This window comes from Pseudorca crassidens, chromosome 1 (assembly GCF_039906515.1).
Source record: "Pseudorca crassidens isolate mPseCra1 chromosome 1, mPseCra1.hap1, whole genome shotgun sequence".
Classification (NCBI taxonomy): domain Eukaryota; kingdom Metazoa; phylum Chordata; class Mammalia; order Artiodactyla; family Delphinidae; genus Pseudorca; species Pseudorca crassidens.
This window is the reverse complement of record NC_090296.1, coordinates 187,109,385-187,130,966: the sequence shown is the minus strand read 5'-3', so window position 1 is coordinate 187,130,966 and position 21,582 is coordinate 187,109,385. Positions and strand designations below refer to the sequence as shown.

The 21,582-nt window shown below is 47.2% G+C and overlaps 1 protein-coding gene across 18 annotated transcripts in view; it reads right to left on the bottom strand.

Moving 5' to 3' along the window:
• The window catches only part of KIAA1217 (KIAA1217 ortholog), a 772,703-nt gene that overhangs the window by 324,344 nt on the left and 426,777 nt on the right, over window positions 1-21,582 (bottom strand). For 2 of the 18 annotated variants that reach the window (XM_067703231.1, XM_067703215.1), the window contains exon 1: window positions 2,519-2,837. The exons of 12 other annotated variants lie outside the window; for them this stretch is intronic. In XM_067703231.1, the coding sequence (XP_067559332.1) occupies window positions 2,519-2,588 (70 nt within the window). In that variant the 5' untranslated portion in view covers window positions 2,589-2,837. Of the gene's footprint in view, window positions 1-2,518; window positions 2,838-21,582 lie in introns of those variants that run through there. 4 more of the 18 variants (XM_067703080.1, XM_067703095.1, XM_067703105.1 and 1 more) reach the window with 2 other exon arrangements.

Here is a 21,582-nt window from a genome sequence, read left to right as displayed (position 1 = left end):
GTGCCCTGGGGCGCATCTCTGGGACCTTTCCTTCTGCACATGGACCCAATCCTAGCCCATCTTTCACAATCCCCGGTCCCCTCTCCTCAATTCCAGCCATGAATATCCAAATCGCAATCAACATCATCTCCACTTGGACGCCTGATAAGCCTCTCGATCCCACCATATCCAAAAGATTTTCTGCTCTCCACCCACTTCCAAGCCATTAAACACCCTCTCAGCTACTCCTCTCAAACACTTTCCCATTCAGGTAAATGGCAACTCCCCAAAGGCGCAGACCAAAATTTTTGAACTCATCTCTGACTCCTCTGTCTCTCGTACACCCCCATATCCAATACCTTGGCAAATCTGGCTTCATCCTCAATACTCTACTACCCTACCCGCTGGCCCAAGCGAGGGCCTGGTTTACTGTGGAAGCCTCCCAACTGGGCTCCCTGCCCTCCCCCACTCCCACTGGGGTGATTCTCAGTACAGCACCCAGGATCTACCCTTTATGAGACCACTCAGACCTGCCAGCAGCTCCCACCTCCCTTGAAACAGATGCCCAAGTCCTTACTACACTCTCACAGGCCCTACCTGATATGGCCTAGAATTATCTCTTAACCTCTTTTCTTCCCGTCCTTTCCCCACTCTGTTCTTTGAAAATGCTCTTCCTTCTTTCGGATGTTTGTTCAAATATCACAGCAGTGACGTTCTCCCTAATGACCTTACTACGGGTTCACCCCCTGCTCCCTCCCCACACTCAATCCTCCCTTTCCCTGCCTTATTTTTCCCCACGGCCTTATTTCCACCTAACAGAGTCACTAGCTAAAATAAAAGATGCCCAGTTAAATTTGAATTTCAGATAAATAACGAATAATTTTTAGCATAAGTATGTCCTGAATATTGCATGGGATATACTTATACTAAAAAATTATTTGCCGTTTATCTGAAATTCAAATTTAACTAAGCATTCTGTATTTTTCTTTGCCAAATCTGGTAACCCTGCCACCTAATATGCCATCTCTTTTCCTTATTTGTTCATTGTCTAGCTCCACCACTCCCCTTCCCCCCAAACTTGGCCCTCAGAATAAAAATTTAATGAAGGCAAGTGTTTTTAGTCTATTTTGGTCATTGCTGGATCCCCAGCAGCTAAAACAGTAACTCCCAAGTAACAGATGCTCAATATTCGTTGAATGAATGAAGAAAGAAAGGGATCACACTCAGTCTGACGGTCTCCAGCCTGTGAAGTATCTTCGAATTGCTACGGTTTGAAAGTCGTTTCTTAAATCGGTCCCACTCTTGTTGCCCCTCTAGATTCTGAGTATTTTTATTTCAACAGAAGCCCAGAGGTTGAATTCCTGCTGTAGGATCCTGTCTATCAAAATGGGGAGAGAAAGGGAGGCGAGGGAGCCCCACTGAGGAGAGCGTGGTGCTTTGGAAGCACAAACACAGCCGGCCAGTTGACGGCTATGCGACTGGGATTCTCCAGGATTTACTGGTCTTAAGGTTTCCTGCATTTTACTGGTGGGTGGGTGGGAGTGTGTGTGCGTCTATCTCTTCTAATTGCATTTTCTTCTGTCTGGCTTAGTTTTGCATTTTCGGTGCGGATGAGTCATTCGTTACTTCCCTTTTGCCTTTTTTAAAAACACACACCTTTCCCCCTGTGCAGTTGCTTCTCCCACGCACATCACAGCAGCCCGGCAAACACCGTTACTAACTGGCCCCCGGATGAACCTAGGGTAGGCTGGGGGCTGGGGGCTTCTCAATTGTTTGGTGTCTGAACAGGCTGCCTGTATGATACTGCAGGGTAGGCTCTGGACTCACAGACGTCAGACACTGCACAGCAAAGGAGTCCTTTCTCCACTGCAACCCAACCCCACTGCAAAATTTCTTTGGAACAACATAGGCTTCTGGAAATTCCCTACGGAAAAGACAAGTCTATTATAAACACAAAGGGAAACTGCTCGGAGAAAATTATCTAACAGCTCCCAACTTTTGAATGAAAGCATACAGAAAATTCACCGAGTTTTCCATCTCTCCCCCACTTGGACAAGTGCTCCCCTGCTGTTCCGATCTGGAAAAGAAAACAGCCCAAACTCTGCGATTTAACTCTCAAATACGACAAAACTTGCATCCAACGTGCCTTTGCCTCATGGAATCCCCCAACCAATGAATGGAAGTGTTGCCGTCCCAGAGAGAGCTTTCCAGAAAGAGCTCCTCTCTCCCACGGCTGGAGCCGTGAGTATGAAAAGCTGCTTTTAGCGATATATTTGTCATTGCCTAGAGATCTAGCACGTACTGACGGCTTACGGGGCTACAAACGTGACATCACCCCGCCACTTCTTTTGCTGCTTAAGCAAATCCTTCCAGAGATAAAGTCCAGCTCACAGCTCTCCACTCAGTTTGGGAAACGCACCACCCCAAGAAATACGCCTTTTCTGTGCCAGGCGCCCGGTCTGCAGTTCTAAAAAGCAGCCTCCAGCGGCGAGGGACACGCGGAACCGTAACTCCATCTTTGAATGAGCCTGTTACTTACCCTGCATCTGTCTGCTGTCTGCTGAGAAAGGAAGGCACGGCTCACATTTCTGGCTTTCATTTTCTTCCATTGTCCCTGCCTACGGCCCAGGCCCTTCGCTGGTCTTTAAACTTCAGAGCGCAGTTCTGAAAAAGCTCCCAGAAAGCGCCTGGAAGGGGGCCCGGGGGTGGGGAGGAGGGAACGGTGCGAAACCCCACCCCAAACTACTCTCCACTCCGGTACAAAGTCTCTCTCGCCGGGGAAAACTGCATTCCAGCGCCGGGCCTCCCGCGTCCCCCCGCGCGCGCGTCCCCGCGTCCGTCCGTCTGTCCGCCCGCCCGCGGGCCGGGCCCCCGAGGAACGCGGGCTGTGCCCAGGCCAGCCCCGCGCCGCGCGCTCCCGTAGGCCCCAACAGGTGATGCGCTCTCCTGCCCGGGACCCGCACGGCCTGTGGCCCCTGCCACCAACTGCGGCGACTCCGCAGCCTAGGAAGGAAAACATTTCCCAGGATCGCCGGCAGGAGCCTTTGCTGGAAGCCGCTTCTCCCGTCTCTTTAATCTCAGACACAGAATCAGCCTTCCCAATAGGCTGATATCCAGAGAAATAAACAGCCGACTGCGGAACGTCCCAAATTTCAGTGAAATCCCATTTTAAAAGGACAGTGAGAAAGACAGGGTATATGCTGAAGGTTCTTGAGTAAACACTTCCCGGCACCAACTGTTTAGAACTTGATTAACAGACACAAAGAGGCAGCTGACTTTTCACGCAATCAACTTCAGTCTCTTCAGCTGGACTTAAAAAGTCTGTACTCCTTTCCCTACGCTTTCTCGACTCTTCTTCCTCTCCCCAACACACACACACACACACACACACACACACACACACACACACACACACACACACACACACACACACACACACACACACACACACACACACGTTGATCACAAATCTGAAAAGCAAACTAGTAAAATCAACCTTTTGAATCTCTCCAGTTAATGACTTTAAAATATTTGAATGGATTCAATGCTTTTCTTTGGAAGGGACAGGGTTACATCCAACTTACTCATTCTCCCTTTAAACTACCTACAAATATTTATTTTGTTCTTTACCCAGTCCTTGAAACACTGGCAAATTTCCCAGAAAGTGAAAAGAGGAGGCACAGTATCCACAAAAAAAAAACAACAACAACAAAACGGGAAACGAATCTGAGCAACGTGGGTGCTGCTGTTTCAGATACGGACAAGTAACACACTCGCTGGTAGGGAGAGCGTGATACTTTAATCTGTAGGAGCCCCATCATTTTGGGGGGTGGGGAACATAGAGGTTAGGCCGCTGCCCATAACTTGAGCCAGTTTACAGGTCATTCAGGCAAGGTTTTAGATTAATTTAGATGAAGAACGTGTGCAGAACAATGGCTGGCCTATGCTCCTGATTCTGACCTTGAGTCACCTGTGTGCTTTGGCAGCGTGGGGGACATATTTTGGCCACTTGGGAGAAGAAAGATTCGGAAGGCTGTAAAGGACAAAGAAAAGTCACCCTGCCAGGAGGTGAGCTCAACTCACATCAGGAAGGCAAGAAGAGACCCCTCAACTCCTAAAAGAATTTTTCTTGAAACCCAAGAAGTGGTAGATCATCTAGAAAGTTAAAGCCAAGCCTGGTAGCAGGAAGGCAGGCAGTTGGGTTTGAAGGCGCAGGTAACTCAAGGACTCCGTGACTTTGCAACAGAAGGACCTGGTAATCTTGCTTTAAGGAGGAGCTAATCTTACACAGTTTCTGTACTGGTAGCCTGAGGCAAAAGCCAGCCGAATCTCCTTTCAACCTGACTATTACCTTGGGTACAAAGTGCTTATGAAGGAGGGATCTGTGTTCAGGCCCCCAGGTCCAGATTATCCGGATCCTTGTATAGATGTTGTGTATTTGTCTTCAGATGATTCATGCCAGAAAGGATGGGGGCAGGGCAGACGGAGAGAGAGAGCAACCCTGCAGCACCAGGTCATCAGCCTAAACCAGATGTCCCTGGGCTTTGGGCTCTGACACCAACCTGACTCGATGTGGTGTGTGAAGAGCCTGCTTCTGGCAGTTTCCACCTGTCCCCTGACACAGTACAGAGGCACAGGAGAGTGCAGGGTCCCAGGATGAAGGAGGCAGCAAGGCACCTCCAAGGGCAGTCCTCAACAAGCAACAGCACCCCGCCCTACCTGGGCCCTTCCAAACTAGCTCAATCCAGGAAGAAAAGATCCATTTTGAGATGCAGATTTTGCCTGCCTGGGGCTGTTTGGAAAGTGTGAGAGCAAACGAGCTCCTCTTGATGACGCCCGGGTAAGCAAGATGGGGGCAGCTCTCCAAGCATCCTGAACTCTGCTTAGTTTCCTGGCAGCCCAAGGAACCCCCTTGGGGGACCACGTGTCTTAGCTGATCGAACCCTCCCCTCCCCCAAAGCAAAGCAGACTGCTGCCTCTGTAGACATTCCTCGAAGCAGAATTCTCTGGGGAATGCACAAAAGAAAAAGGCATTAGCAGTGAAGATCATTAACATAAATCGTTAAGGACCATGAAATTTAGACATATTTACAGTAAAACATGTTCTCCTGAAGTCAAACTTTCTGACCACAATATGGGGGAAAGCTTCTTCTCTACTCATTACTGGCCCTTTGTTCCTCCTCCTTGAGCACAGGAACTGGCAACACTTTGAGAGGCTCTGTGTTAATGCCATGGCACTATTCTATACATCGCTCCCCAAAACACACAGCCCTTTACTAAGAACTTTTCGCTGATTGTCAGTTTCTCTGAAAGGGGTCTCTGGAAAACAGTAACTGTATTCTACAATCTACATTAGCTTAGTAACTCATATCTTCATGAAACACACTATTATTGTCATTGCCGTTACTGTGGAGATGTTCCTTCTGGAAGAAACACTATTTGAACTGGATGTATACAAGGCTTTTCAGTTTAATTTAATTTCTGGATTAAAAACTTGCTAGGACAAACCAATCTGCCTACTGCCAGACTTTGAAATTTGCTGTGAAAGGCGTAAGGAAAGCGGGAAGAACTTGACATGCGATTTTCCCACAGTCACATAGAGAACTACAAGAGGTTACCAGCAGGCTACATTTTCAACTCCATTTCAGTTAACCGGCAAGGGTGCAAGACGATTTCTTGGTTAATGGCTCCATATGTTGGCAATTCGTGACTCAAAGTGAGCTAAGACACAGAGACGTGTCATTTAGAAGGAAAGATGGGACTTCCCTGGCAGTCTAGTGTTTAAGGCTCCACGCTTCCAACGCAGGGGATGTGGGTTCGATCCCTGGTTGGGGAAGTAAGATCCCACATACAGCGTGGTGTGGCCAAAAAAAAAAAATCATATCATCTGAATAAAGACAATGTAAAAATAAATAAAAGGAAAGACAACTGATGAGATAAAAGAGTGATGTAAGGGCAAATGGTGATTTTGCACTCAGAGCAAACCTATGACTGAACTGGGCCATTACTGGTTGTGATAATAAAACTTCAACAGGCATCGCCATGCTGGGCATTAATAACAAAAATCATAAACTGTTGTGTATGACTTCTCGGCAGGCCTATTTAATTACAGGGCTGAGGAAAGCACGTCAACTGCCTTTGTGTAAGTTTTTCAAGAGAGAAATCATGGCTAGAATCAAGCATCTGTGGAATTGTGCTGCTATGTTTCAATTTTTGTTTTCTTTTCTTTCCTTTTTTTTTAACTTTAAACCCTATTAAGAACACGAGAGCTTAAAATGATATGACATTGGGACACAAAAGAAATAATTATTGCTGGGCAAAGTCATAAAATATAATTTTCCAAGGCCTTGATAACTGTGAAAGTCAAACAAAACGAAGTGAAAAACGAGCAACAATGTTTCAGTCAGAGACCTCATGTCTGACGTGTCACCCACCTCCTTTTCTAAAGGACACACTGTTGTGTGTCGCTCTGTAAGTCAGAAATAAAGGACTTTTGACAACTGGGAAAACATTTGCTTAAATGGGTGATCTGGTGAATGAAATGCAGGATCTTCAATCCTACTGTTGCCAGCTGTGTGTCAGCTGGGTAGGGCGACTGTATACTTAAATATAAACCAGAGCACTTGTGATAGGGAAAGGGGACACCATTAATAATGACAACAGGACAAGATGCAGAAAGTATGACTGTCCCTGGCGAACGAGCACAGATGGTCACTTACGTGTAGTCCAAGATAAGCCCTACATACTCCTCTGGTCTCCAAATGCAAAATGAACATAATAATGCTGCTTGAGTTTCCCAACACAGACCTCAAAAGAGAAACTTAAGCATTAGTTAAAGGTGTGAGCCTCATCTCTGTATTACAAGCCCCACCAACAATTTCACATCAAGAAACACAAATTCTACAATATGATATTCTGTATGATTCATCCACCAAAACAGAATTTTCCTTTCTGTGTTTAGGGCAAAGATCTCACAGATGGGACCAGGTAAGCATTTATAGCTCCAGCATCTCTCCACAGAATAACCAATCTTCCTCACAGTTCTTAAAATCCCCATTGCTCCAAAGAGACCCTGCTGGCCAAGGAGAAGGGAGGTGGCCAAGAGCCCCCCGCTCCACTCAAGTCTCTCTATTCCGATGTCCTGGAACGTTCCTCCCCGACGTCATAACAAATTCCTCATGAGCCACACTTAGATCCAATGTGTTAATGCTTTAAGCAGATTTGCTTTCTTTTCAAAAGAATCCATTGATGTTAGTTTTTATTGGGGTTTCTTTTTATCTCTTTTAAGTTGCTAGATACAGGAGAGCACAGACCTCCTCTGCAAAACACTGCAGCTAAGCTGCCATGTGTGCAGTACGTCAGGGTGGAGCTCACGCGGGGTCACCGCAGACCCGGTCTGGATCCCAGGTGGCAGCTTTTAAGTGAAAACTGCAACTCGTATATGCTCATGCCTTTTCTCCCAGAGTGAACTAAGCCACGACATAGTCCACAGAATTCCTAAAGGCCCAGGATGGAATCCACGGGAACGTGAGAACTTCCACAGACGTTAGTGCCCTGCTGGCTTCCTCGCCTTTCCCAGTGATACCATTATGAACCCTTTCAGTATGGAGTATTTGGTGAGGCCTCACTGGAAAGGGACTTCGCTGGCCTATTTCTGCTTTGGGGCTTCTCCACATGGCCTCCCTCAAAAGCTGCGGTGAGCCATCGGGGGTCGTGGGGGAACAAGAACTAAGGGGAGCCAATCACAGAGCCAGAAGACTGGGATCCTGTGGTTCCCTTCTCCCCACTGGCCTCCCCCATTCTGCAGATGAGCAAACTGAGGCCCGGAGCGTTAATGCCAGTCAGGGTCCTGTCTCTCCTGTATCCTGGTCAGCCTTCACCCTGTTAAACTTGCTGAATACTTAGGAACTTTTTTTTGTTTGTTTTAATTTTTATTGGAGTATAGTTGATTTACATCGTTGTGTTAGTTTCAGGTGTACAGCGAAGTGAGTCAGTTATACATATATCCACTCTTTTTTAGATTCTTTTCCCACACAGGGCATTACAGAGTATTGAGTAGAGTTCCCTGTGCTAGACAGTAGGTCCTTATTAGTTATCTACTTTATACATAGTAGTGTGTACATGTCAATCCCAATCTCCCAATTAATCCCTCCCCCCTACTTAGGATCTTTTATCCTCTTTTCTCACGACCACCTTAGGGGGTCTCTCAATTATTCTAATTCCTTTTGCTCTACTGAAATGAAGAATCAAGTCAGGGTTGGTAAAGGGGGAGGTTATACCCAGCTTCTAAAATCCCTCTCCCCTCGACTATAGAATTGGGTCTGGTATTATTCGGGGAGCACTGCTGTACAAGCCACGCGGCACCAGGCGTAGCATCCTCTCTGCTCACTGAGACCTGGTGTGTGCTGTGTGTGCCAGCCGGTGTGCTGGTTCTGTACCGCCATGGACCATCCCAGGTGGGCAGGGCTTCCCTGAGGAGGTGAGGCTGGGACCAGCCATCAGAGATGCTGGAGAGGAGCCTGGGCATGGTCAGTAGGGGAAAGAGCCCGTGAGATGAGCTGGGGGAGGCGTGGCCGGGAAGGCACACCTGTACAGTACAGGGGTGGGGTGTGGGGCCCTGAGAGCCTGCCCTGGAGGTGACCTTGATTCAGCAGAAACCAGGTCTACAGATGTGCGTCTTGGGGCCCCAAGGGGAGGGGATGGTCCTTACTGCTCCCTCCCCTGAGCCTCTGCTCTCCTCCACCCCTACCTCTAGAACTCAGAGCTCCCCACCTTTCCTACCAGGGCAGGGGAACCCATTTCAAACTGGACTGACGGTCTCCCTATGCTTCATTGCCAAGTAAATGCTGAACTAGACTTCGTTTCAATAATGCATCTAGACTTGTTTTTTCAGTTTTCTCAGCAGTTCTTAGCCACAAACTTTATTTGTAAGAGGGCCACCGACAGCAGAGAATGGAAAGGTCAGTGCAAATACACAGCCCTTCGGTTCCCGCGAGGTGGGGGGAGAGGGGAGGGGTGGGGGAGGGGAGGGGGAGGGAGGGGAGGGGGTGGGGGGCAACAGGGGTACGCAGTGACACCGGGATGGCGCGGAGCTGGCCGAGTTCACCCCGCACGTGGAGTACGGCGCTGCCGATGCTCCTAGGACGCGGGGTGCCCCGGGAGTGCAATGGGGTACGGGATGCTGCAGCAGCCCCGCCCCGAGCCTCAGCCCTCCAGCTTCTTCACCCTCTAGTTTTACGGTCAATTCCTGAAAACCAATCATGTGCTTCAGAACTTAAGTATTTTTACAGCGATTTCATTTTTCTCTCCCCCAACCCGGCCCCTAGAATTTAAGAGGTGGGGAGAATTTCTGTTTCTTACAGATGGGAAAAACAGTTTTAATAATGAAGGACCTAATTTCTGGGGCCAAGTGGGTGGGTGGGGTGCTGAACTTGTGGAGGGAGATGAAGACCTCCGGCCTTTACCAACCACTCTGCAGCTCAGCTTCTCTGCCTTCCAGCCGGGGGGGGGGGGGGGGGGGGGGACGGGGGGGGGGACGGGGAATTTTGTGTTCATCCCCATGTGCGTAAAATTCGACGTTTCCCAGGTTATGCTGTTTTGCTATTGAAACATAGCTTTTTGCAAACTTTATGTTCTCTGGAGTGGACAAGGTTGGGATCATAATTAGAAGCTGGGCCAGGGTTTCCATAACACTATATTAGAAGTCTAATCTGTGTACCATGATTGATTTCATAAAAATGAAAGGAATGAAATGATAACAGGTAGTTTCTACCTGGTCCCTCACATATATACATCCGCCATTCAACACACCCACAGCCAATATGCATAAGAACCCCAGGACCCTGATAAATGACAAGCTGGTGTGTACAGTGAAAAGGGGACCAGCAAAGCAAATTCCAGGCTTGCCCAGCTCACAAGCACCTTCTGAGGAAGGCACTGGGGAAGCTTCTCTATGCCACCCCCAAGCCTGACCTTGGTCCAGCCACTAGGGATTAGCACCCTGATGGGAGAGCCTGGTGGGAGAGCTCTGATGCTCTGGGCTGGGAAGGGGTTAAGAGACCCAGTCAGGTCTTCCCTCTTCTTTCTTACAGAATTTGCATATGAGCCATATAGAAAAGAGATGGTTTGCCCAGGACTTTGGGTGTTCCCAAGATGTGGAAATTCTGGGCTTAAAACCTGGGAAGTCCCAGGGAACTTGGGTTGAGTTAGTCACCCCAGATGCAAGCATATGGTGGGGGAAAAGCTGAGACCCACAAACAGAGACGTTAGCAGGCAAAAGCCATGGACGAGAGAGAGAGAGAGAGAGAGAGAGAGAGAGAGAGAGAGAGAGAGAGAGAGAGAGAGAGGGAGGGAGGGGGAGGGAGGGAGGGGGGAGGGAGGGAGGGAGGGGGAGGGAGGGAGGGAGGGAGGGAGGGAGGGAGGGGGAGAGAGAGGAGAGAGAGAAGAGAGAAATAAAGAGTAAGCAGGGACTCCCCTGGTGGTCCAGTGGTTAAGACTCTGCGCTTCCAATGCAGGAGGCGCCGGTTTGATTCCTGGTCAGGGAACTAAGATCCCACATGCCACGCAGCCAAAAAAAAAAAAGAGTAAGCGGCAGCCACAGGAAAAAAAGACCAGGTAGGCTCGAAACGGCTGTACGAGGACAAGGACAGATCCCTGTTGGTTTCCCAGAGTTGCTGTCATCCTCGTCCTCATGTAGCTACTGCTGTACCTAATAAATGTCAAAGAACCATGTCCAACTGCTCAGGATGCCTGGCAAAGCCATTCCCTAATCTTCCTCCCTCCTCAACCCAGCCTATGTGCAGTTCTATCCCCTGTCATCTGAACAGGTCTCACCTGTGAAAATCAGGACATCCAAGTGAAGAGTTTACAGAATCACTTCTGAAATAAAATAATATAAATATGGTTTGGTACATCTTCAACACACACACTTTCTTTGTCCTATCTTTTTAAAGATTTAAATAGCCCTTGGCTGCAAGTTTTTACACTAAAAGATTTATTTCAAGAGGTTCCCCAAATTCTACAGGTAAATTTATATAGACTGGATTGAGGAAAAGAACAAAACCTACGAAAAGCAAACGGTGGGGACTTCCCTGATGGTGCAGTGGTTAAGAATCCGCCTGCCAATGCAGGGGACACGGGTTCAAGCTCTGGTCCAGGAAGATCCCACATGCTGCGGAGCAACTAAGCTCGTGTGCCACAACTACTGAAGCCCACGCACCTAGAGCCCACGAGCCACAACTCCTGAGCCCGCATGCTGCAACTACTGAGGCCCACGCACTTAGAGCCCATGCTCTGCAACAAGAGAAGCCACCGCAGTGAGAAGCCCACGCACTGCAACGAAGAGTAGCCCCCGCTCTCCACAACTAGAGAAAGCCCACACGCAGCAACAAAGACCCAACGCAGCCAGAGATAAATAAATTTATGAAAAAAAGAAAAAGGAAAGGAAACTGAAAGTTACCTTGTTTAAGGCAGTATTTCTAAAAGTTCAGCCATTTATATTCTGCAACCAAATTTTCACATTATATTAGTATGGACTTTATATTGACTCACTTAAAAAGATTAAGCTTTTTCTCATCTATAATATTGTTAAAAGTATGGGTTTGATAATTATATATTTTCTTACATATAGTAGAGTAGACACATAACTGGTTTTTAAAAGTAAAATGTTTTGTTTGTGTAACTCTTAAAAGTGCCTCATAAGACACTGCCGTGTGGAGTACTGGTTTAGGTTAAAGGTGACCACTCCATCCATGGCATCATTCATTCCTACCATCACTTGTTCAAGAAGTTATCGAGCACTCCTTTGCCATCGGTGGATGTTAAGGATGGAGGAAGTGATAAGACAAGCCATAGATTTGTGAATGTTTGTCACACTGCACAGTATTTATTTGCTCATATGTAAGCCTCTGTCATGAGATTGTAAGGTCTCAAAGGAGCGAGAATAGCTTTAGATCATTTTTGAATCCCCAGCTCGTACCACAGCCCTTGGCCCACTGAGACACTGAGAAAATGTTTTGCATGGTGGGATCAATGAAGGAATGATGGTACCACGTAGACTAAGAAGATAATATCTATGTTGACTTAATTAAAGAAAGATGAGAAGATTTCTAGTAAAGGTATAAACCAGGGGCATGGAAGGAGGAGCAACCATATTGATCAAGAACAGGAAAGACGGGAGCGAGGGTGCCATGTGGTCTCAAAGAATAAATAGAGTGTCACCAGGCGAATCTCTGGGGAACGAGCATTTCAACTCAGGGAACCCAAGTGCAATAGCCAATGCCTTGAGAGCATGAGTTGTGGGGTATGTGTTGGGGAGTGTGGGGAGTAGGGGATGGTGACAAATAATGGCCGAAAATGAAGACATTTTAAAAAATTAATGGTGGGCAGAAGACCCGAATAGACATTTTTTTCAAAGAAGATATAAAGATGGCCAACAGGTGCATGAAAAGACGCTCAGCATCACTAATCATCAGGGAAATGCAAACCAAAATCACAATGAGATCTCTCACACCTGTCAGAATGGCTATCATCAAAAAGACAACAAATAATAAACGTTGGTGAGGAGGGAACCCCCGTGCACTGTTGCTGGGAATATAAATTGGTGCAGCCACTGTGGAAAACAGCATGGCTGTTCCTCAAGAAACTAAATATAGAACCACCATATGATCCAGCGATTCCAGTCCTGGGTATATATCCGAAGAAGACGAAAACAGTAATTCGAAAAGATATATGCACCCCGATGTTCATAGCAGCATTATTTATAATAGCCAAGACATGGAAGCAACCAAAGTGTCCATCATTACATGCAGGGATAAAGAAGATGTGGTATATACACAATGGAATGTTACTCAGCTATAAAAAAGAATGAAATAATGCCATTTGCAGCAACACGGATGGACCTGGAGGGTATTACTCTTAGTCAAGTAAGTCAGACAGAGAAAGACAAATACTGTACATTTTCACTTATATGTGGAATCTAAAAAATAAAACAAACGAATGAATATAACAAAACAGAAGCAGATTCACAGATACAGAGAACAAACTAGTGGTTACCCACGGGGAGGAAGGGGGAGGGGCAAGGTAGCAGAAGGGGATTAAGGGGTACAAACTGCTAGGTATAAAATAAAAAGACACAGCACCGGATGTAATCTGCAGCACAGGGAATATAGTCAATATTTTATCATAATTTTAAATGGAGTATAATCTATAAAAATATCCAACCATTACGTTGTACACCTGAAACTAATATAACATTGTAAATCAACTCTAGTTCAATTCTTTTCTAATTTTTAAAAAATAAATAAAAAATTGATGATGGGGATGGGGATTGGCAGAAGATTGTTAAAACAAGTAAGGGCCATTTCGAGGGTTCTTGCATTTCAAAGGAGAAGTTTAACTTGTCATCTGTAGGCCATGAGGGGTGAATGGACCAAATCCGTGCTTTAGAAAGTGGTTCTGTTCGCACAGTGGGGGCTTTATTGCATGGAGTGGCGGGGAGGGGGCAGATGAGCAGCAGGGCAGTTAGTTTGGAGCTATAATAATCGAACCGTTTCACGGTGTGTCTGCTGGGGTCTTGGGCAATGTCTCTCTGTTACGCCTTCCCGCCTTCTCTGCGTATTTGTTCACAAGAGCACATGCTCTGCGATCTGCCCACTCTGGTTTAAATATTCTCCCAAGGAAAAGCTCATCGATTTCACACCAGTCTGAGTCACTATGACACAGAAGTTACGTAGACCAGCATCTATGTTTCTCCAATAAGAAAAAAAAAATCAACAACAATAAGTGTGGCCTGGTGAACAAAAAATCCAAAGATAACAAAACAGAGGCAGTAAACTAGTAATTAACAAAGTGCTGTTTTATTCAGGTTCTCAGTTTACACAGAAGCAAATTCCTGCTCACTCTTGAGCTGTGTGATCTTGGAGGAGTGGTTTTGTTTGTTTTTAATAAAGCTGATTTGCCTCTTTTAAATAATTGTTTTGCCTAAATTTATTTATTTGTTTTTGTTTTGCTTTGTTTTGGTTTTTGGCTGCATTGGGTCTTCGTTGCTGTGCATGGGCTTCCTCCAGTTGCGGCGAGTGGGGGCTGCTCTTCCTCGCGATGCGCTGGCTTCTCATTGTTTTGGCTTCTCTTGTTGTGGAGCAGAGGCTCAGCAGTTGTGGCACATGGGCCTAGTTGCTCCGCAGCATGTGGGATCTTCCTGGACCAGGGCTCAAACCCGTGTCCCCTGCATTGGCAGGTGGAATCTTAACCACTGAGCCACCAGGGAAACCTGGATCAGTGGTTATTTAACCTCTCTGGGTCCTGGGATTTCTCACCTGTAGAATGAAGGCTTTAGGCTGGATAAATTCTGAGACCCCTCGCCATGATAACCTAATATCTCAGTTCTTCTCCTACAGCTTTTGCAGACAACCCAGGCTCATGTCAGGAAGGAGGATAACAACTCAGGCTGGAGCGTCTTTGTTCTTAAGCAGCTCTTCCATCCGGGGGCCCCAGCTGTACTAACGGGAGGGAGCAGAGAGTTGCTTATGCTTTATTCCCAGCGTTCTACCTTGAGTACCAATGCTGTCTGCACATACAAGCTACAGCCTAGCTCTTGAGGCCTCGTCTTTACACAGAGGCTGAGCGGGGTACGCACTGAGCTCTAAGGTGAGGAGAAGCACGTGGCTTTAGTCACCTTGAGCTGCTCATGTTTCTCCAGGAGTGTCAGCATGGAGACAGCGCAGACTCTGAGTCCAAGCGTGAGTCTCTGCTCCATCCCTTACTTACTATGCCAACATGGGCAAGTGACTTCAGTTTTCCTACCAATAAGATGGACATAATAGTAGTACCTACCTCATAGGGTTGTTATAAGGATAAAAGAAGGACGGTGCCCGGCCCCTCATAAGTGCCATTTTAGTGTGGTCAATGAATAAATAGAACCTGATAGGCAGTGCTATCAATCTCAGTGATAACATGATAAGCCATCCTTTATCATCCCCATGTGGGTCATGATCCCTAAGAGAGCCAGACAGGTGACTAAGTCTGGTGGGTCAAAGTAGAAAGTGACATTGCTGGGCAGAACCCCGAGATCCGTTGGTATTCATCAGGTCATTCCCACACGGTGATACGCATAGCTATTCCCTCTCTACTAAATTCAGGGAATTTATTTTGGCATTTTTCTTCAAAGTCTGTAGAGCTCTCAACAAAAATAAAATGCAGTGACCTCAGTAATCTAAACATAATGGAAATATCAAGAATAGATTCGGATGAGGCACGCCCAGTGACATTACGTTTGCAAGACTGATTGGGAAAATTAGAACACGTTAAAATTTAGTGTAGGAAGCACCTGCCAGGAACAAACTTGTTCCCCAGTTAGAGAGACTGGGCGTCCCCACCCTTACCCCACCAGTAACCTTTCCAAAAAAAAGGTGGTAGGCCTTTATAACCAAAGCATTTTTACTCCATGTTGAGGTCAAAATCCATTTCACGCAACCCTGGGGACACAAAGAGAATTAGCCAGAGAATCCTACACAGCTGGGGGCGGGTGGCGGGGGAGGCAGGAAGCCTGGAATCTGATAAACACAGTACTCATGGATGACAGCACTCTGAAAACACAGTCAGGGCAGATTCATAGTATGGTTAGAATGGGATTTGGTCACCTCAGGGCTATCTGGTTATATAAGGGAGAAAACCCTTAAGCAATATAGCACAGAAGTAGTATCTATGTTTGGATATTCGTTTAACAGGTCCACAAACCAATTCAGAGCAGCTACAAGCAGGGACGTAATGGGAAGGACACGGGAGTGATGTTAGATGCGGCTGGACGGGTGGTGGTCCCATGTGTTCCATGCGCAAGGAGTCTGCTTTATCCTGTAAGTGCTGCAGAGACATGATCTGTGTTTTAGACAAATCTGTGTGGAGAATGTATTTCAGAGAAGCAGAAAAAGGGACTACACTAAACTGTCTGTTATAACAGTTCAGGGGAAAAGATGCAAGGATCTGACCTAAGGAGGAAGTAAGGATTAAAAGAGCAAGTAGATTTTTTTTTGATCATTTAAGAAAGTATTTATTGATTTGAAACCTGAGTGCTTTAAATTTCAAGGGAAAGCTGAAGGCAAATTTTCATTAAAAAAATTTTTTTTAGTTGAAGTATAGTTGATTTACAATGCTGTGTTAATTTCTGGCATAAAGCAAAGTGATTCAGATATATACACACACACGTGTATATACATTCTTTTTCATATTCTTTTCCATTATGGTTTATCACAAGATATTGAATATAGTTCCCCGTGCTAGACAGTAGGACCTTGTTGTTTATCCAGCCTCTATATACTAATCTGCATCAAGAGCAGGTAGGTTTGAGAACTACATAGGAAGTGAAATAGGCATGGTGTAAAGATGAACTGCATGTGGGGTGGCAGAAGTTGGGAAAGTGACCCTGTAGAGCTGAACAAACTCAGGTGACATAGCAACATCCCACCTAGGATTTTACACTGATATATTTGGGTCAGTACGACCACAAACAGACCCAACTCTTTCCAAAACAACTTCACCGTTCTAATAGCTTTCTGTTGGTACATTCTTTCACTGTCAGCAACTCAGCATCGCATGTTCTATGAAAGGAGGAAAAATCCAACATTCTGCCAAGACCCTCTTTTTTCATAAAGTTAGGAATAGCTCTAGGCACGTCACATGGCATTAATTTTGCATTATGTGCAATCTGATTGATTACTGTGTGCCAAATTATGAACGGTTACCAAGAAGTCTCAGGACCGTTTATCAAAAAGACGCTGTAGGTATGAGTTATAAAGGAAGGATGTGGCAGGAAAATTGGAGTCAACGAAAAATGTATTAGTCATGTAGGTGCTTTCACAATTTTAAAATTCCTGTGCCTAGTGATTTGTTCAATTTGCCTTGAGTGTGATTTCTAGAGCTGTGTGCCAACCCTCTGGTTTAACTCCACATCAAAATGAAATACGCCAGATGTTACGTCCAGCACCCAGCACAGTGCCTGGCTCATCACAGGGACTCTGGAAGTACCTGTCGGATGAATGAATGAAAGTAAAGGCAACGGTGGGCAGATTCAATCCCCAGGGCCTGAAACCTGGCCCAGGAGCTTCATGAAGTACAAAGAGGCTACAGAAGAGAAACACAGCCTTCTACGCCTCTTCCCTGGATCCAAGCACCTCTCGGGCTGGCTTTGGGGCTTAGGATCTGCCTGGACCTGCAGCTGTTTGCATCTTCCTTAATTATGTCACTTACTGCAGAGATAGAGCAGTTAGTCCAAGGGCACGAGAGGAGCAGGAACTCAAATTCCTGTGTAGATATTCGGCCACCAGAGGGCAAGAGAGTCAAAAGCCTGCATCTGGGTGTCAGCGTTGTTGCCCTTTGCAGAGTGGAAACGTCCATGCTTCCCATGCAGCATTTCTTTTCACTAATAGCCCCCAATACTTGGTACAGCAGGAACAGTCGTATGATTTCACCGCCGAGATATTTGAAATAGCCACCTTTGGCAATGCTTTCCTCTTGTGCTAATCATAATTTAAAGACGAAACCAGAACACAATCAGGAACATTTTCCACCGCTGACCAAGCAAGTCTCAGTAAGGCCACTGCTTTGAGCGGCTTCCCGTGCAAACTCCCGGAAGCCCCGGGGCCGGACATGCTCCTTAGACTGGCCAGGAGGTGTGCCCAGAGGCCCTATGGGTCAGGTAGGGGTGCCAACAGGTAAAATACAGGATGCCCAGTCAAACTGGAGTTTCAGATAAACAATGAATACTTTTAAAATATCAATCTGCCCTAATGGGGGGACAATCTGCCGTTTTTATTTACTGAATCCAGCAACCCTTCCTGCGTGGGGCGCAAGGATGCCTGCTCTTCCTGGACCTACTGGGTACTTCACTCTTCTGCCGCTGCTCACACCACCTCCCCCGTGTGGGATGCTCTGCTCGCTTCACCACCCGTATCACACTCCTTACTCAAGGGCCGGCTTGGATGTTACCTCTTGCTTCCTCTTCAGTGCTGTTAGGGTGACGCTTACCTACGCGGTGTAGCTTATCGCGCCTGCCTAGCATTTCAGATAGGTGTGTGTGTGCGCCAGGGCATCAGTGATTCTCAGTGGGGGCCAGAAGGGAGGGGATAAATGTATGGAAGTTCCTATATATGGAAGCAAAAGCAAGGTTGGAAACCACTGCACGGGCTTCCCAGCCCTCTGGGGGCGAGGCCTCTATCCTGTCCGAAGCTCATCTTTGTGTCCTCTGTGTCTAGCACAGAGACCAGCTCCTCGCAGAAACTCAACACAGTTACATATTCTTAAAATAATATAATAGCAAAGCCCTAGTTCTTTATATAGGTAGATAGGTAGGTAGATAGACATCTCCCACGGCTCCCTTTTGGGCCCATTTTATCTCTTAGCCGCCTCTCCTCCTCATTTGTTCTCCCCACTCTGCCACTTCCTCACCCACCTTGGAATCATCAGACTTCCCAACATCCCTACCCTCCCGGGAACACTTTCACACATCACCTTACTGGCTCTGCTGCCCCCTGATCCCTCCCTCCCCTCTGTTTTTACCCGCCTTTCTGTGGGTGGATACCCTGGAAAAGACCCTTTACCAACAACTGACACCCAGAGAGCCTTCAGGACGGGGCAGAGGCATACAGCCGCCTCCTGCCCGAGAGCCTGCTGCTCCTGGCGCCGTGTCCCCGGCAGCGGGCAGCGGGCAGGCTCAGAGCCACCATCCAAGGACGACTCGGGTTTCAGTTTAAACAAGGACACATGCTCCTGGGCCATCTGCCTAATGTCTTGTTCAGGCAGGGTCTGGAGTGAGAATAGATAGCACCCGGAACTGGTAACTGAGGAGAGCTTAGTAAAGGGACCTCAGTGTTTCCATAGGGGTGGGAAGGGTCCGACACATGCCCACAAGGGATGCTGCAGTCAGCACGGGGATGCTTACCTTCTCTAGGCCTGAAAAGGCAAGAGGAGGGAGCACGTCGTGCAGCCTGGAGAGAGAAAGCTCCACAGGGGCTGCTGGTTGAGTGTGGTCTCCCCAGAATGTGACCCTGAAGGGGGCGGGGGGGGAAGGGGAGGGCCCGTCTCATTCTCCTTGACCACCAGTTTTTATTAAGTGGTTGTTGAATTAAATTAAAGAGCAAATTCACCAATTTGGGGGTAGAAACAGTGTGAAGAGTAGAGACCCTGTGGTCCAGAAAGGTCCATGGATCAGCACTCGCTTCTGCTCTGGTCTCCTCTGATACATATCCAGGGTCTCCCTCTGGCCTCTGCGTGGAGCGGGAAATGTCATGAAATCTGGGGAAATGGTACAACACCCATAATGCCCAGGGCGCTGAGGAACATGGAGGGATGAGGTGGGTGGAGAGAGAGAACAGGTATATGAAATCGATGCAAATACAGCTCACCTGTGCTAAGGCCCAAGCCAGCTCTACAGACTCCTGGGTTGGAAATTGAGAAGAGGGTGAAAATAAAGGCCAGGATTGGTGGGGAAGGTGTCCTAGAAGGGGTGGCAAATTATTTATAGTCTCCTTGGAGATTTTTAATAAAAACAAACAGCAAAAGACACGACACAGCCATTATAACGGCTCACAATGGCCACGTTGGCGGGGAGGCACCTCTTCCACTCGCTGACTTTCCAGAAAGTGTGATTTTCCCCCAAACCCTCTCCCCGCTCCTCCCTCTCTCCCAAAAGCAATGGGGCTTCTCTAGTCTAACACTGTGTCTCCCAGTCTCTCTCTGGGCCCCCATGTGGGAAGGCTTGAGATGGTCCACATGTGTCTGGTGAGAATGGAACTGGTGAGGATGTTAGCCTCATTCTGGGGTACAGCCCACTGCTGCCCTAACCCTCAGCTATATTTCAGCATTGACTTTATCAAGGAACCAAGTTAATATTTTAGTCTCCTTTCTTTTTTTAATTTTTATTTATTTTTGGCTGCACTGGGTCTTTGTTGCTGCACGCGGGCTCTCTCTAGTTGCGGCGAGCCGGAGGCTACTCTTCGTTGCGGTGCGCGGGCTTCTCACTGCGGTGGCTTCTCTTGTTGCGGAGCACGGGCTCTAGGCACACGGGCTTCAGCAGTTGCAGAATGAGTGCTCAGTAGTTGTGGCGCATGGGCTTAGTTGCTCCGCAGCATGTGGGATCTTCCCAGACCAGAGATGGAACCATTGTCCCCTGTATTGGCAGGAGGATTCTTAACCACTGCACCACCGGGGAAGTCCCCAGTATTTTAGTCTCCTTTTGTCTTACGCTTAATTTGTTCAGAACTTGGGTAGGGAAAGTGGGGCCTTTTTAAAATCACAAACTATCCCTTAGCATGTGTTAGTCATTGTTCTAAACTCTTTAAATGTGCTTTCATATTTAATCCTCCCTACAGTCCTAGGAAGAAGGTATTACTATTATTCGTATTTTGCAAATGAGGAAACAAGATATTCATTAGCTTGACCAAGCTCCCATCCTTAAGAAGAGGAGGAGCTGGCGTTCAAGCTCACTTCCACCTGTAGAGCCCCAAAACTACTTCCAGGCGACGCTGCCTCTGCTCGAATTTCTTTTGTGGTATAAGCCTCTCATTTTTTTTCTAACCAAGTGTAAAAATTCTCTTTAAATCAACAAACCAAAGTGCACATATGTGACTATTCTTTTTGTGAAGAAAACACAGAAGAGGGAGAAACCACCGAGACAAAAGAAATGCCCTTTCTTGAGAGCTGAGATCTGCTCTCACCCTTCAAATGTTAAGGATAGAACATTTTTTCTCATCTACTGTCGACACAGACAGAGCTATTTGGATTAGGGCAGCTAGCAGCATACTTATTTCCTCAAGGAGAGACAACTTAAACCATCATTCTTGTTCGGGTTATATGGCAACGATTTAGAGAATTCTCCCCTGTAGCTAAAGGAGGACAAATATTCTGTGACCTGACGGTGGAGAAGATGAGGAAGGAGTTTCTCATGCTGTATTTATAACCCAGCAGGACAGAAGGCTATCCTTACGACAGCCCAGACCCTCCTGTCTACATAGGGCTCAGCATTTAGATCCTGGAGGGACACTGCCAAGGGGCTGTTTAAACTGGTCACTGGCACAAAATCTTGTAACAGACCTCTACTGCTTCATAGCCAATACTCTCTCCAGATGGAAAACAAGCAGGACCCCGCAGGGCCCTCCGGGTACAAAAGTCCATCCTTATCTTTTAGGGGGACCACTGACCAAAACTGCTGGCCCTGGCCAGGCCCGATAGTAGCCACCTGCATGAGTTATCTTACAACAGGAGGTCCTGGTAAGTAATGCGGAACTCACAAGCTACCACCCACCGGGAGAATTTGGGAAAGGTCAAAAGGAGAGAGAAGATGCCAGTCCATATGTCCAACCAACCTCCCAGAATCCTCGCTGGAATCCATCTTGGCTGAGCGACGCGCGTACCACCAGGAAGGACCCTGAGTCAGACTGTGTGCCAAGCAACATGACTGGCCAGAGACAACCCGGAAACTAACCCCATCACCATAAAACCCGAGACTGCGAGCCATGTGGCAGAGCAGTCCTCCTGGGTTCCCGCACCCTGCTGCTCTCCACTTGGGCGCCTCTTCCCAATAAAGTCTCTTGCTTGGCCAGCACGTGTGTCTCC